At 41.6% G+C, this 14,410-nt stretch overlaps 1 protein-coding gene across 5 annotated transcripts in view; it reads right to left on the bottom strand.

Moving 5' to 3' along the window:
* edil3b (EGF like and discoidin domains 3b) overlaps positions 1-1,396 on the bottom strand; it is a 204,969-nt gene extending 203,573 nt beyond the window's left edge. For all 5 annotated transcript variants that reach the window (XM_043708595.2, XM_043708603.2, XM_043708609.2 and 2 more), the window contains exons 1-2: positions 1,244-1,396; positions 818-1,061 (exon numbers count right to left, since the gene is read on the bottom strand). In XM_043708595.2, coding sequence (XP_043564530.2) covers positions 818-887 — 70 coding nt within the window. In that variant the 5' untranslated portion in view covers positions 888-1,061; positions 1,244-1,396. The remainder of the gene's footprint in view (positions 1-817; positions 1,062-1,243) is intronic.
* Between the last annotated feature and the right edge of the window lie 13,014 nt (positions 1,397-14,410).

Genomic DNA, 14,410 nt, shown 5'->3' with positions numbered 1-14,410 from the left:
TCCCATCAGGATCCATCATGTTAGGGTGGATTGGAGGAGATCAGTTACAGTTTACAAAAGGAAAGGTTAATCTCCGCTTAGGGTTAGAGAAGCAACACACAGACACACAGGATCAGTGCTTGGGCAATGTCAACGTCCCGATCTGATCAGTACTTTGCTGGCGTCCCTTATTATCTCTCACGAATAGCTCATGTACCACTCCCCATTCGCAATATCTTCTCAACAAACAGCTGCGGCTTGTTCCCTACAAACAGTACCCAGTTCCCAAGCCGGGCGGAGGGAATAATCAGACATCACAAAATAAAGCGTACAAGGTACCACTTTCCCTTTCCCCCTTGCTTCTTTCCGGCCGGAGATAGAGAACAGAGGGGAAAACAAGGAAAGTGAGGCTTATTTTGGTCTCGGAATCTTTCACTCACAGGATGGAGAAGGGTTAAAACTTTCCCGGGGCCCAGCAATATCATACAAACTGCATATTTCGTGCGATCAGCGATAAATGACGTCCCGAGACGGTGAGGTTTAGACAACAGAAGACACACACACCTCTTCCCCTCTTAACCCTGTCCCAGAACAGCAGAAAGCCTCTAACATCGCTTTCCTTTTAAAATATCCAAACAGAAACCTTGAAAATGATGTTTGTGACGAACAGCGTGCACAAAAAGTGCTACCATCAGAAAGGTTTATCTTGGCAGTTTATTTTCACAGACTGTTTGCAGGAAGTCCTAAAATCGAAACAATCACAGGTAGAGGTACACAGAGACAGACGTTCAAACAGTTCCCTTTAGGCTGTGTTATTCAGGTGTGTGAATAAACTTACCTTGGGCGAGCTGGAGGATAGTCAGGCTGATGGACAGGATGAAAGTGGCAGAGAACTGAAATATTCTCATGTTGACTGCTCTCACTCTCCCCTCTCTTTTCTCTCAATACAGCTTCGTACCCAGGGTGTCGCCACCAGTCTCCAGATCAGCTGCTCACTCGGCTTTTGCTGGGTCAGTGTGCTCAGTCAACGGCTGCAGGGAATGTACTGAAAGACTGGGCACTTTCAATGACGCCGAATGATGCTGCGTGTCAGTGCAAGCAGGGAGAAAGAGAGAGAGAGAGCAGTGAGGAACAGCCTGAGATAGCGCTGCCTGATACCGTGTCTCCCCCCTCCCCCTCCCCAATATCAAAACACATCCAGACAGAGACAGCGCCGCTACTCCACGTGTTCCTCTTCGCCAACACCACCCTGGAAACGACTCACCTTCCTTCACACCCCACTCCTCGACACTGCTGTCATCTGCACCCTGCACCACTCCATTCTCTGCCCGCACCTCACTCAATACCCTCTGTGCCCTTCCAGTCTCCTCAATCATCTGCCGGCAGCCTGCTCATCCACTTCCCCACGCACTTTCTCACTTCTCTCCGTGTCTCTCCCTCGTCCGCTCTATCCTCCACTCTTCCCCCCCCACCCCCGCACGCACTTTCATTTTAATAACCAGCAAATCGGTTTGATCCAGTCTTTAAGTCTATTTATTTAATGTCGCGACAGTTGCTCGACAATGCGTAATTCTTGCAGCTTGAACTGATTAGATTGATTTTGCAGTTCACCGATATTTAAATAGGCGTGTTGGAGTTGCAGATGTAAACTCGAAGCCTTGCAGATCTCAACAAATCTGGGCTAAATAAGAGTGCGCGAAGGACTTGTGCTGAAGGAGTGCTCTGAGTTGTCCGTGTTGTGATGGAACTGAAAGCTCACTCGTGCATTGTCGATGGTGTGATCTTATTTTATCATCACTGGTAGCATTTTCGCTGGGCGCTGCATCCGCTGTTACCGTGTAATCGCAGTCCGTTGTCATTTCGCCATGCAAGCTGTGCTCTATGTATCAAAACACGTTTAAAACGTAGCAATTCGCACCAGCACGTTGTTCAACTGCAACTCGTGAGAAAAGTTGTTCTGATCACCCATTAGTGGTAGGTGCGTTCACCTTGTTGGCAACAATGGGGACAGAATTCCAGCTCATTGTCAGAACCGGATGCTGAACTGAATCGTCGAAATGTTATGGTGCACAAGGAGACCCTTCGGCCCATCGTACCTGCACAGGCTTTTTTAAAAAAGCATCATGACATAATGCCAACCTCTTTTTTTGCCTCTATACCCTTACACACTAATTTTATCCAAATAATCATCTGATGCCCTCTTGAAGGCAGAAATTGAACCTGCCTCCACCCCAGGCACTTTTCAGGCGGTCTGTGCTCCATTTTGAGTGGGGACTGATTCTTCCTATCAACATGATCCAGCCCACTCATGATGTTGAAGATCTCTGACAAGTTTCCTGTCAGCTTTCTCTCCAAGGAGAACAGACCTAGCTTCTTCAATCTGTCTTCCTAACTGAAGTTTTTTTTTATTCCTAAAACTATCCCTGCACTCTCTCCAATGTATTCACATCTTTCTGTTAGCGTGGCATCCACAACAATACCCAATATTCTAGCTGAGGCCTAACAAGTGTTTTATACAAGTTCAACATCACCTCCTTGCTCTTGTACTCTTTGCTTCTATTATTAAAGGTCTCTATATGCTTTAACTGTTCTTGCCACTTGTCCTGCCGCCTTCAATCTTTTTCTTAGTAACATACATCACTTCAATTTCCCTGCATTGAAATTCATCTGCCATCTATCGCCCCACTCCACCAATTGTTAAAATCCTTTTGGAGTTTTACAATGTTTAGAATTCTTCTAAGGTACATGTCATCTTTAAAATCTTTGAAATTGTCTTTTGCACATCAAGATGTTTCATTATGTATATATAAGAAAGCAAGAATCTCATTACTGACTCCTGGTGAAATTCATTACAAACCTTCCTCTAGCCCAAAATATATCCATTGGCTATTACCCTCTGTTTCCGAACACTCAGCAAATTTTGTATCCATGTTAATGCTTACCTTTTTATTCCATGACTGATTGCTTTCTTAGGTTAAAAACAATGACTGCAGATGCTGGAAACCAGATTCTGGATTAGTGGTGCTGGAAAAGCACAGCAGTTCAGGCAGCATCTGAGGAGCTGTAAAATCAACGTTTCTGGCAAAAGCCCTTCATCAGGGATACAGGCAGAGTGTCTGAAGGGTGGAGAGATAAATGAGAGGAGGGTGGGGGTGGGGGTGGGGGTGGGGAGAAAATAGCATGGAGTACAATAGGTGAGTGGGGGAGGGGATGAAGGTGATAGGTCAGAGACGAGGGTGGAGTGGATAGGTGGAAAAGAAGATAGGCAGGTAGGACAAGTCATGGGGACAATGCTGAGCTGGATCACAAGCCTGTCATGCAACATCGTATCGTACACCTCTAGGGTCCCATGTACACTACATTGGTAGCATGACTTTCAATATCCTCTCTTGTTACTTCTTCAAGAAAAACTAGCAAGTTAGTTAAATATGCTTTCCCCTTTAGAAATCCATGCTGACTTTTCCCAATCAACTCATGTATTTTTATATGATGACTAATTTTGTCAGGAATAATTGTCTCTAGAAGCTTCCCTATCATGAAGTTAAGCTGACTGATTTGAAATTGTTGGCCTTATCCCAAGTCGAGGAAAGAGTGAAAGGTTATGACCAGCCCTTTTAGGTGTTAGATGTGATTTCCTCGAATTCCAGGAATTCCAATATAAAATTATTGTTTTATATGCTGCTGCATTGTTTTGGAACTTTGGGGGAGAACGATCAAAACAACGGCAGTTTAAAAAGGAGGAAGACAGACATGGTCAGAGAAAGAAACCTGCACCACTATCTGACACAGCAGTGAAGCTGCAGAGGTGCTGCCTTTGCTGCTTGAGTTCAAGTATCTCTAGGCATCTGAGTGTGTCTAGGAAAGATTAACAAAGAGTGAAATTCACAGCTGACTTTGGAGGAACCTGTGTGGGAGAGGTCACAGCACTAGAGCACGTAACTACATAGTTTTTAAGTGTAACTTTGCTGCAAATCTACAATCGTGAGTAGAGTGGTTTCTTTCTTGATTATATGTTTTACTATGAGCTGTCTCTTGATTAAATTTTAAAAATATAAACCATAATTACTGAGTTAGCCTGGAGCAGTGTTTTGTTTTAGAGCAATAAGACGGTGCTGTTTTCTGGGTGCGTAGATTGTTAAGGTACAAAGATGGCCTTTAGTAGAGAGATGTAGCCTTCTTATTGGATGTGAGAGATTAGAGAGACTTTCCATGTGACTGATGATTATGTCTGCAATAAGTGTCTTTGGTTGCAAATCCTGTCAGATTGCATAGATTGGTTGGAGTGGCAGTTAGATGCAATGAGGAATTTACAAGAGCTAGGAGGTCTGATGGATGGCAGTTATAGGAAGGGAGAAATCCTGCAGATACAGCCAGATAGATGGGTTAACTCCAGGAAAGGTAGGACAGGGAAGCAGGTAGTGCAGGAGTCTCCTGTGGCTATTGCCATCTCAAACAAGTATGTTATTTTGGAAAATGTAGGGGGTGATGGACTCTCAGGGGAATGTATCACGAACTGCCAAGTTTCTTGTACTGAGAATAGTTCAAATGTAATGAGGGGTACAGCAGGTTCCAAGCGATCAATTGTGATAGAGGAAACTCTAGTCAGAGCTACAGACAGGCATTTCTGCGACTGGCGGAGAGAAATCAGAATGGTGTGTTGCCTCCCTGGTGCCAGGATCAAGGATATCTCACAGAGGGTGCAGAATGTTCTCAAAGGGAAGAGGGATCAGCAAGAGGTCATTGTACACATTGGAACTAATGACATAGAAAGGAAAAAGGATGAGATTCTGAAAGGAGAACATAGAAAGTTAGGCAGTAATTTAAAAAGGAGGTCTTCGAGAGTAGTAATATCTGGATTACTCCTGGTGCTATAAGTTAGTGAGGGTCAGAATAGGAGGATAGAGCAGATGAATGTATGGCTGACGAGCTGGTGCAGGGGAGAAGGGTTCACATTTTTAGATCATTAGAATCTCTTCTGGGGTAGAAGTAACCTTTATAAGAAGGACGGATTACACCTGAATTGGAAGGGGCTTATATACTGGCAGGGAGATTTGCTCGAGTTGCTTGAGAGGATTGAAACTAGTAAGGTGGTGTGGTGGAGGGGGTGAACCCAGGGAGACAGTGAGGAAAGAGATCAATCTGTGACTGGTACAACTGGTAAAAGGAGTGAGTCAAACAGTCAGGGCAGGCAGGCACAAAGCAGAGAACAAGATAGGGCGGATAAATTAAACTGCATTTATATCATTGCAAGAGGCCTAACAAGGAAGGTAGATGAAGGCATGGTTAGGAACTTGGGACTGGGATATCATAGCAATTACAGAAACATGACTCAGGGTTGGATAGGACCGGCAGCTTAGTGTTCTGGGGTATAAATGCTATAGGAAGGTTAGAAAAGGGGCAAGAAATGAGAGGAAATGGTATTTTTGATAAGGGATAGCATTATGGCTGTACTCGGAGTGGATATTCCTGGGAATACATCCAAGTAAGTTATTTGGGTGGAACTGAGGAATAAGAAAGGTATGATCACCTGATTGGGATTGTATTATAGAGCCCCCAATAGTGAGGGGGACATTGAGTAACAATTCTGTTAGAAGATCTCAGTTATCTGTAAAAATAATAGTGTGGTTGTGGAAGGGGATTTTAACTTTCCAAAAATAGACTGGGACTGCCATAGTGTTAAGGGTTTGGATGGAGAGGAATTTGGTAAGTGTGTACAAGAATTTTTTCTGATTCAGTATGTGGATATTCCTACTAGAGAAGGTGCAAATCCTGACCTACTCTTGGGAAATAAGGCAGGGCAGGTGACTGAGGTGTCAGTGGGGGAGCACTTTGGGGCCAGCGACCACAATTCTATCAGTTTTAAAAATAGTGATGAAAAAGGATAGACTGAATCTAAAAGTTAAATTCTAAATTGGAGGAAGGCCAATTTTGACAGTATTAAGCAAGAACTTTCAAAAGTAGATGGGGGCAGATGTTCACAGGTAAAGAGATGGCTGGAAAATGGGAAGCCTGCAAAAATGAAATAACAAGTGTCCAGAGAAAGTATATTCCTGTAAGGGTGAAAGAAAAGGTTAGTAGGTGTGGGGATAACTGAATGCCTAGAGAAATTGAGGTTTTTGTTAAGAAAAAGAAAGAAGCTTATGTCAGGTACAGACAGCAGAGAGTGAATCCTCAGAAGAATATAAAGTATAAAAGTATACTTAAGAGGGAAATCAGGAGGGCAAAAAGGGGACATGAGATAGCTTTCGCAAATAGGGTTAAGGAGAATCCAAAGGGATTCTATAAATATATTAAGGACAAAAGGGAGCTAATAGGGCCCCTCAAAGATCAGCAAATCAGTCTATGTGTGGAACCACAGGATTTTTGCATCAGTGTTTACTGTGGAGAAGGGTGGGGAAGTGGATGGTGACATTTTGAAAAATGTCCATATTACAGAGGAGGAGGTCCTGGATGTCTTAAAATGTAACTGGGTGGGTAAATCTCTGGGAGCTGATCAGGTGTACCCTCGAACTCTGTCGGAAGATGGGTAAGTGATTGCTGGGCTTCTTGCTGAGGTATTTGTATCATCAATAGGCACAGGTGAGGTGCCAGAAGACTAAAAATTGGCTAATGTGGTCCCACTATTTAAGAAGGACAAGCCAGGGAACTATAGCCCAGTGAGTCTGATGTTGGTGGTGGGCACGTTGTTGGAGGGAATCCTGAGGGACAGGATTTTCAATTCTTTGGAAAGGCAAGGATTGCATAAGATAGTCAACATGGCTTTGTGCGTGCAAAGTCATGTCTCACGAACTTGATTCAATTATTTTGAAGAAGTAATGAAGAGGATTGATGAGGGTAAAGTGGTGGATGTGATCTATATGGACTTCAGTAAGATGTTTGACAAGGTTCCTCATGGTATACTGGTTATCAAGGATAGATCTCATGGAATACAGGGAGAACTAGCCATTTGGATACAGAACTGGCTCAAAAATAGAAGACAGAAGATGGTGGTGGAGGGCTGGTTTTCAGACCCGTTGCCTGTGACCAGTGGAGTGCCACAAGGATCAGGGCTGGGTCCACTGCTTTTTGTCATTTATATGTTTGCAGATGACACCAAAATTGGAGGTGTAGTGAACATTGATGAAAGTTACCTCAGAGTACAATGGGATCTTGATCAGATGAGGCAATGGGCTAAGGAATGGCAGATGGAGTTCAATTTAGATAAAGGTGAGGTGCTGCATTTTGGAAAGGCAAATCAGAGCTGGACTTATACACTTCATGGTAAAGTCCTGGAGAGTATTGCTGAACAAAGAGACTTTGGAGTGCAGATTCATAGTTCCTTGAAAGTAGGTAGGACAGTGGAGAAGGTGTTTAGTATGCTTTCCGTTATTGGACAGAGCATTGAGTATTGGAGTTGGGAAATCATATTATGGCTGTGTAGGACATTGCTTAGGCCATTTTTGGAATATTGTGTGAGGTTCTGGTCTCCCTCCTATTGAAAGGATGCTGTGAAACCTGTAAAAGTTCAGAAAAGATTTATAAGAATGTTGTCAGGGTTGGAGGATTTGAGCTAGAGAGAGAGAGAGGTTGAATAGGTTGGAGCTGTTTTCCCTGGAGCGGGTGAGGAATGACCTTATCGAGGTTTATAAAATCATGAGTGACATGAATAGGGTAAATAGGCAAGGTCTTTTTCCTAGAGTGGGAGAGTCCATAACTAGAGAGCATAGGTTTAGTGTGAGAGGGGAAAATTTAAAAGGGACATAAGGGGCAACTTTTTCACTCAGAGGATGTTACGTGTATTGAATGAGCTGTCAAAGGAAGTGGTGGAGGTTGGTATAAATACAACATTTAAAAGGCAGCTGGATTGGTTTATGAATAGGAAGAGTTTGGAGGGATATGTGCTGGGTGCTGGCAAATGGGACTAGATTAGGTTAGGATATCTGGTCGGCATGGACGAGTTGGACTGAAGGGTCTGTTTTCATGCTGTACATCTCTGTGACTCTACGGCTCTAATTTTCACTCTTATACTTCCTTTAAAATCCTTTGATGCATCTCATCTGATCCTGATAACAGCCATATCATTTGGAGCCCCAACTGTCTGAGCAGGGAGCCCCCAATGTCCGAGCAGAGATCTCCATTCACCAACCCAGTTCCTGAGTTGCCAAGGCTTTTCCCCTCTGATCTGGTTGCTTGCTCTAACACAGAACCTAGTATTTTAATTCCCTGCAAGGATGGCACACAATGGTTAAGATGGCAGCATGGAGAGGCAGTCCAAAAGACCATAAAACATAGGGGCAGAATCATACTATTCAGCCAATTCGATCACAGCTGATATGTTTTTCAAACCCATTCTCCTGCCTTCTCCACATAACCCTTGATCCCCTTACTAATCAAGAACTTATTTATACCATAAAAGCAAAGTCCTGCAGAACCTGGAAAACAGAAACAAAAACAGAAATAGCTGGAAAAACTCAGCAGATCTGGCAGTATCTATGAAGCGAAAGTTCTGAAAAAGTGTCACTGGACCCAAAATGTTAATTCTGCTTTCTCTATCTATCTCTGTCTTTACATACACTCAATAATTTGGCCCCCACACCCTTCAGCAGCAAGAAGTTCCACAGATCCACAACTCTCTGGCTGAAGAAATTACTCCTCATCTCAGTTCAAAAGGGTTCTTTGTTCATGCTGAGGTGATGCCTTTGGGTCCTAGTCTCTCCTGTTAGTGAAAACATCTTCTCCACAATCACTCTATCCAGGCCTCACAGCATTGTGTAAGTTGCAATGTGATCCCTCTCATCCTTCTCAATCCGTCATCCTCAGTTAGATTCAAAGGTCTCCATTTCCTGATCAAAACTTAATATTTAAGATAACAACATTCTGAGGCACAGATTCTTGTTCTGTGTATGCTCTTTGATACAACAGCTTTAGGTTTTCCTCCTTCCTTCAGCTAGCCTTTCTGAACTAAAAATATCCATTTTTTTTCTTCTACCTGTCCTTGTTTTTCTTCTCATTTGATCAAACAAAGCCTCTGAGAATTGTACTTCAATTTCCTTATCTTTACTCCTTGATTTCTCCTCCTGCTTCACCCTGTGGCTTTGTGACACAGTTAGGAAAAATCCCAGCATATACTTTCTGTAACAAACCAATTGCCTGATGTTCCACTGGCTTTTCAACCATATCAGCATCATTTCCACCTGTGATCCAGTTATATCATTAGGAAGGATAAATGTTATTTCAGGAACAGAGAATGTCTCTATTGTACCTACCACCACTTCACCACTTTTCACTCGACTGTCCAACCTCACTTTATACAATGATACACTGCTCTTCTCAGCACAAAATCATATTTACCATCTTTTCTGACAATGCTCCTTCCAAATTACGTTTTTCCTCATCTTTCACCATCAAAGATTGACTTGCTCTTGGCATCTCTTCAAATTTTAATTTCTTGACCTGCTCCTCCTGACAGTATACATGAGTAAACCTTATCCATGCAAGTAAATTATTTAAAGCGATCTAGTACTTTCTTCTCAACCAACCCCCAAATACAGTCTTTTGTAGTTTTTTAGCTTCCATGATGCCTTTTTTTAACCACTTTACCATTTGTCCAAATGTCTTTTAAAAGTTGTAACATTGTCTGCATCCACCATTACCTCTGGCAGTTCATTCCACATGCAAACCATTCTCTGTGTAAAAAAAGTTGTCCTCATATCCTTTGAAAGACTTTCTCCTCTCTCCCCACCTTATGGAAAAGACCATTGCTATTCACCTTATCCATTTACCTTTCTTCTCCTTTCACCTTTAATTCAAACCATTTCATTTGCAATTGAATTTTACCCATTTCCAAAGATTCTGATGGCATTTCTGGCAATTGTAAATGTTGAACTATTGCTGTAGTTACTTCCTATTTTCACACAGACAAAGGCAACTCCAACTCTAGCTTGTCTGCCAATTGCAAATGCTTTGTCTTGCTCACTTTCTATAAAATTCCTGACATGACTCCTTCCACTCCCAAGAAACTCTTAGTGACTGAAAGAGCTATTAATACACAAGGCTTACCCTATTTAAACCAACTGAGTACAACGTCCGAAAAAGACCCATTAACACTCATCACCTACTGTCTTTGAGTCCTATAATCCTAAATCCAACCTGGAAGTAAAGACTTTGACACAAAACTGAATTTGCTGGATCAACTCGGCAGTTCTGGCAGCACTTGTGAAGAAAAATCAGAGTTTGCATTTTGTGTCCGGTAACCCTTCAGTTCTGAGGCAGGGTCACCGGACCCAAAACGTGAACTCTGATTTCTCTTCACAGATGCTGCCAGACCTGCTGAATTTTTCCAGCAACTTCTGATTTTGTTTCTGATTTGCAACATCCACAGTCCTTTCATTTTTTATTAAACATTCTGATCCTGACAAGTGCTCCCAGTTTGTTATGGACAAGACCAAACCCCCTCAAAATACATTACGAAGGTAGCTGAGACCCATACTTTATCATATTTTCAAAGGTGTTGTGTTCCATATGCAACTTGATTGGTCAAACTACCAGGTTTGAAGCAAAACACATTTTATTTTTACAGGGTAACTAAACTACCAATAAAAGAAAGAAGAATTGGAATAACATTATTGGAAAACTCAAGAGAATAATAGACTATTTAACCACTATGCAGCAACTGTTCCAATAAAGTAATAATTCATAAATACCCTCCTTGGCAAAGGTAAATTCAATAAAATAGATTGTCTCACTTGCAATTCCAGCAGCAGGAAGAGACCCCAAGCTTTCAGCTGTACCAGAGAGAGGAATAAGAGTTTCCACATCTAGCTTCAAGACGACTGAAAGCCAAAATTAAAAATCCTGGTTCTATGGGAGCTTGACCCCACTCCTTCATGCTGCTTCTATTGTTCCAACGTTAAAAGAAAACCAAAGCTAGTTGGGGTTCGAGCAGACAGCTTGGTTCCAAGTTTACAACATATCGAAAGAAACATGACAGAACAAATCCTTCTTAAAGGCACATCTCAGAAGACTGCTAATATCAAAGCCAAAGTGCATGACCAAAAATATTGATGGAATAGAATCCATAATAGATTTTGTGAAGGGTGTAGCATGTATGTTATAAAATGTGGTGGTTATATTGAATGACTAGTTCATTGAATGACCAGATGCCTAAGGTAATAATCCTTTTAAATAACATCAGTTTAAATAACACTGTGATTGTTTGAGAATTTAAATTCAGTTGAAAAAACATCTCAAAAATTCATCACAAAACTGTTGGATTGCTATTAAAAAAAAACAATCGGTTCACTAATGAGGGAAGGAAACCTATTGATGTGTGACTCCAGTCTTATGTCAATGTGATTGATTCTTCACTGCTCTCTGAAGTGGACTAGCAAAGCTGTTCTGTCACAAAATCACTAAAGTCAGGTGAAAAATGCCAATTTAGCAAGTGATGACCATGCCGCAAAAGTTAATTTGTAAAATACAACTACTTGAGAAACAAACTTGAAAAGCCACTGGGAAGGATCAAAGTTAGGGAATAAATGGTATAGGCAACAAGGACTGAATCTTTTTGTGCTGTTATAATCAATGTTGCCTATCCCTGTTAAAGAAAACAATAACACTTCTGTAAAGGTACTGCCACTTCTCGTGGTCCATAATTTGTCTCCTGGGCTCCTAACTGGTGAGCAAATTATATCTATATATGACTGAAGTCAGACTAATAAAACTATCAATTTGCAGTAAAACAAATGCAGTCCACTGAAGCTCTGTAAAATTGATAGTCAACTGAACAAAAACAAGAATATACTTATATTGTACACGGCGAATACCACTTTGCAATAGCTATTTTAAAAATATTTACCTATATCTGATATATGTATATATATATTCTATATAAATATATAAAACTCACAAGAAAATGGAAAAAGAGAATAAAAGTCCAGTGTTCATATTAAATATTCACTTTGTTCTCATTCAATGGAAACGTTTATCCCCTTAAATGTAGGTGTGGTCAGATGTACAATTCTATAGCTGCACTTCAAGAATACCTAACTTTAGAAGAGGACTTAATATTGAATAAGTGTGATTTTTTTTCTCTTTCAAGCATTCACATTTTGTGATGATTTTCTGAGGAAAATTGTCAGTGATTTCCCACAAGCTAATTCAAGATATGGATGTACCTACAAGAAAGGTGCAAAACTTGACCTACTCTTGGTGAAATAAGGCAGGGCAGGTGACTGAGGTGATAGCAGGGGAGCACTTTGGGGCCAGCGACCCTAATTCTACTAGTTTCAAAATAGTGATGGAAAAGGATAGACCAGATCTAAAAGTTGAAGTTCTAAACTGGAGGAAGATTAATTTTGATGGTAGTAGGGAAGAACTTTCAAAAGCTGATTGGAGGCAGATGTTCACAAGTAAAGGGATGGCTGGAAAATGGGGAGCCTTCAGGAATGAGATAATGAGAGACCAGAGACAGTATATTCCTGTTAAGGTGAAAGAAAAGGCGGGTAAGTATAGGGAATGCTGGATGACTAAAGAAATTGAGGTTTTGGTTAAGAAAAAGAAGGAAGCATATGTCAGGTATAAACAAGATTGATCGAATGAATCCTCAGAAGAGTATAAAGACAGTAGGAGTATACTTAAGAGGGAAATCAGGAGGGCAAAAAGGGGACATGAGATTGCTTTGGCAAATAGAGTTAGGGAGAATCCAAAGGGTTTTTACAAATACATTAAGGACAAAAGGTAACTAGGGAGAGAATAGGGCCCCTCAAAGATCAACAAGGCAGCCTTTGTGTGGAGCTGCAGGAGATGGGGGAGATATTAAACGAGTATTTTGCATCAGTATTTACTGTAGAAAAGGACATGAGAGATATAGAATGTATGGAAATAGATGGTGACATCTTGAAAAATGTCCATATTACAGAGGAGGGAGTGCTGGATATATTGAAACACATAAAAGTGGATAAATTCCCAGGACCTGACCAGGTGTATCACAGAACTCTGTGGAAAACTAGGAAAGTGATTGTTGGGCCCCTTGCTGAGATATTTGTTTCACTGGCAGTCACATGTGAGGTGCCGGAAGACTGGAGGTTGGCTAACGTGGTTAAGAAAGGTGGGAAGGACAAGCCAGGTACATCCTGTCCCTCAGGATTCCCTCCAACAACTTGCCCACCACCGATGTCAAGCTAACTCTACTATAGTTCCCTGGCTTGTCCTTACCACCTTTCTTAACTACGTTAGCCAACCTCCAGTCTTCCAGCACCTCACATGTGACTGCCAATGATATAAATATCTCAGCAAGGGGCCCAACAATCACTTTCCTAGCTTTCCACAGAGTTCTGTGGTACACCTGGTCAGGTCCTGGGAATTTATCCACTTTTATGTGTTTCAATATATCAAGCACTCCCTCCTTTGTAATATGAACATTTTTCAAGATGTCACCATCTATTTCCATACATTCTATATCTCTCATGTCCTTTTCTACAGTAAACACTGGTGCAAAATACTCGTTTAATATCTCCCCATCTCCTGCAGCTCCACACAAAAGCTGCCTTGTTGATCTTTGAGGGGCTGGAAATGTGTTGCTGGAAAAGCGCAGCAGGTCAGGCAGCATCCAGGGAACAGGAGAATCGACGTTTTGGGCATAAGCCCTTCTTCAGGAAGGGCTTATGATCTTTGAGGGGCCCTATTCTCTCCCTTGTTACCTTTTGTCCTTAATGTATTTGTAAAAAAATCCTGAGGGACAGGATGTACATGTATTTGGAAAGGCAAGGACTGATTAGGGTTAGTCAACATGGCATGGGAAATCATGTCTCTCAAACTTGATTGAGTTTTTTGAAGAAGTAACAAAGAGGATTAATGAGGGCAGAGTGGTGAATGTGATCTATATGGACTTCAGTAAGGTGTTTGACAACGTTCGCCATGGGAGACTGGTTAGCAAGGTTAGATCTCATGGAATACAGGGAGAACTAGCCATTTGGATACAGAACTGGCTGAAAGGTAGAAGATAGAGATTGATAGTGCAGGGTTGTTTTTCAGAATGGAGGCCTATGACCAGTGGAATGTCACAAGGATTAGTGCTGGGTCCACTACTTTTTGTCATTTATATAAATGATTCGGATGTGAGCATAAGAGGTATAGTTAGTAAGTTTGCAGATGACACCAAAATTGGAGGTGTAGTGGACAGCGAAGAAGGTTACCTCAGATTACAACTGGATCTGGACCAGATGGGCCAATGGGCTGAGAAGTGGCAGATGGAGTTTAATTAAGATAAAGGTGAGGTGCTGCATTTTGGGAAAGCAAATCTTAGCAGGACTTATACACTTAATGGTAAGGTCCTAGGGAGTATTGCTGAACAAAGAGACATTGAAGTGCAGGTAGATAGGGTAGTGAAGAAGCCCGTTTAGTATTCTTTCCTTTATTTGTCAGAGTATTGAGTACAGGAGTTGGGAGGTCA

Source organism: Chiloscyllium plagiosum, unplaced genomic scaffold (assembly GCF_037043375.1).
Source record: "Chiloscyllium plagiosum isolate Xiang-an unplaced genomic scaffold, Cpla_swu_hap1 HiC_scaffold_2, whole genome shotgun sequence".
NCBI lineage: Eukaryota > Metazoa > Chordata > Chondrichthyes > Orectolobiformes > Hemiscylliidae > Chiloscyllium > Chiloscyllium plagiosum.
The sequence above is the reverse complement of the archived record's forward strand: the minus strand, read 5'-3'. Positions and strand labels throughout refer to the sequence as shown.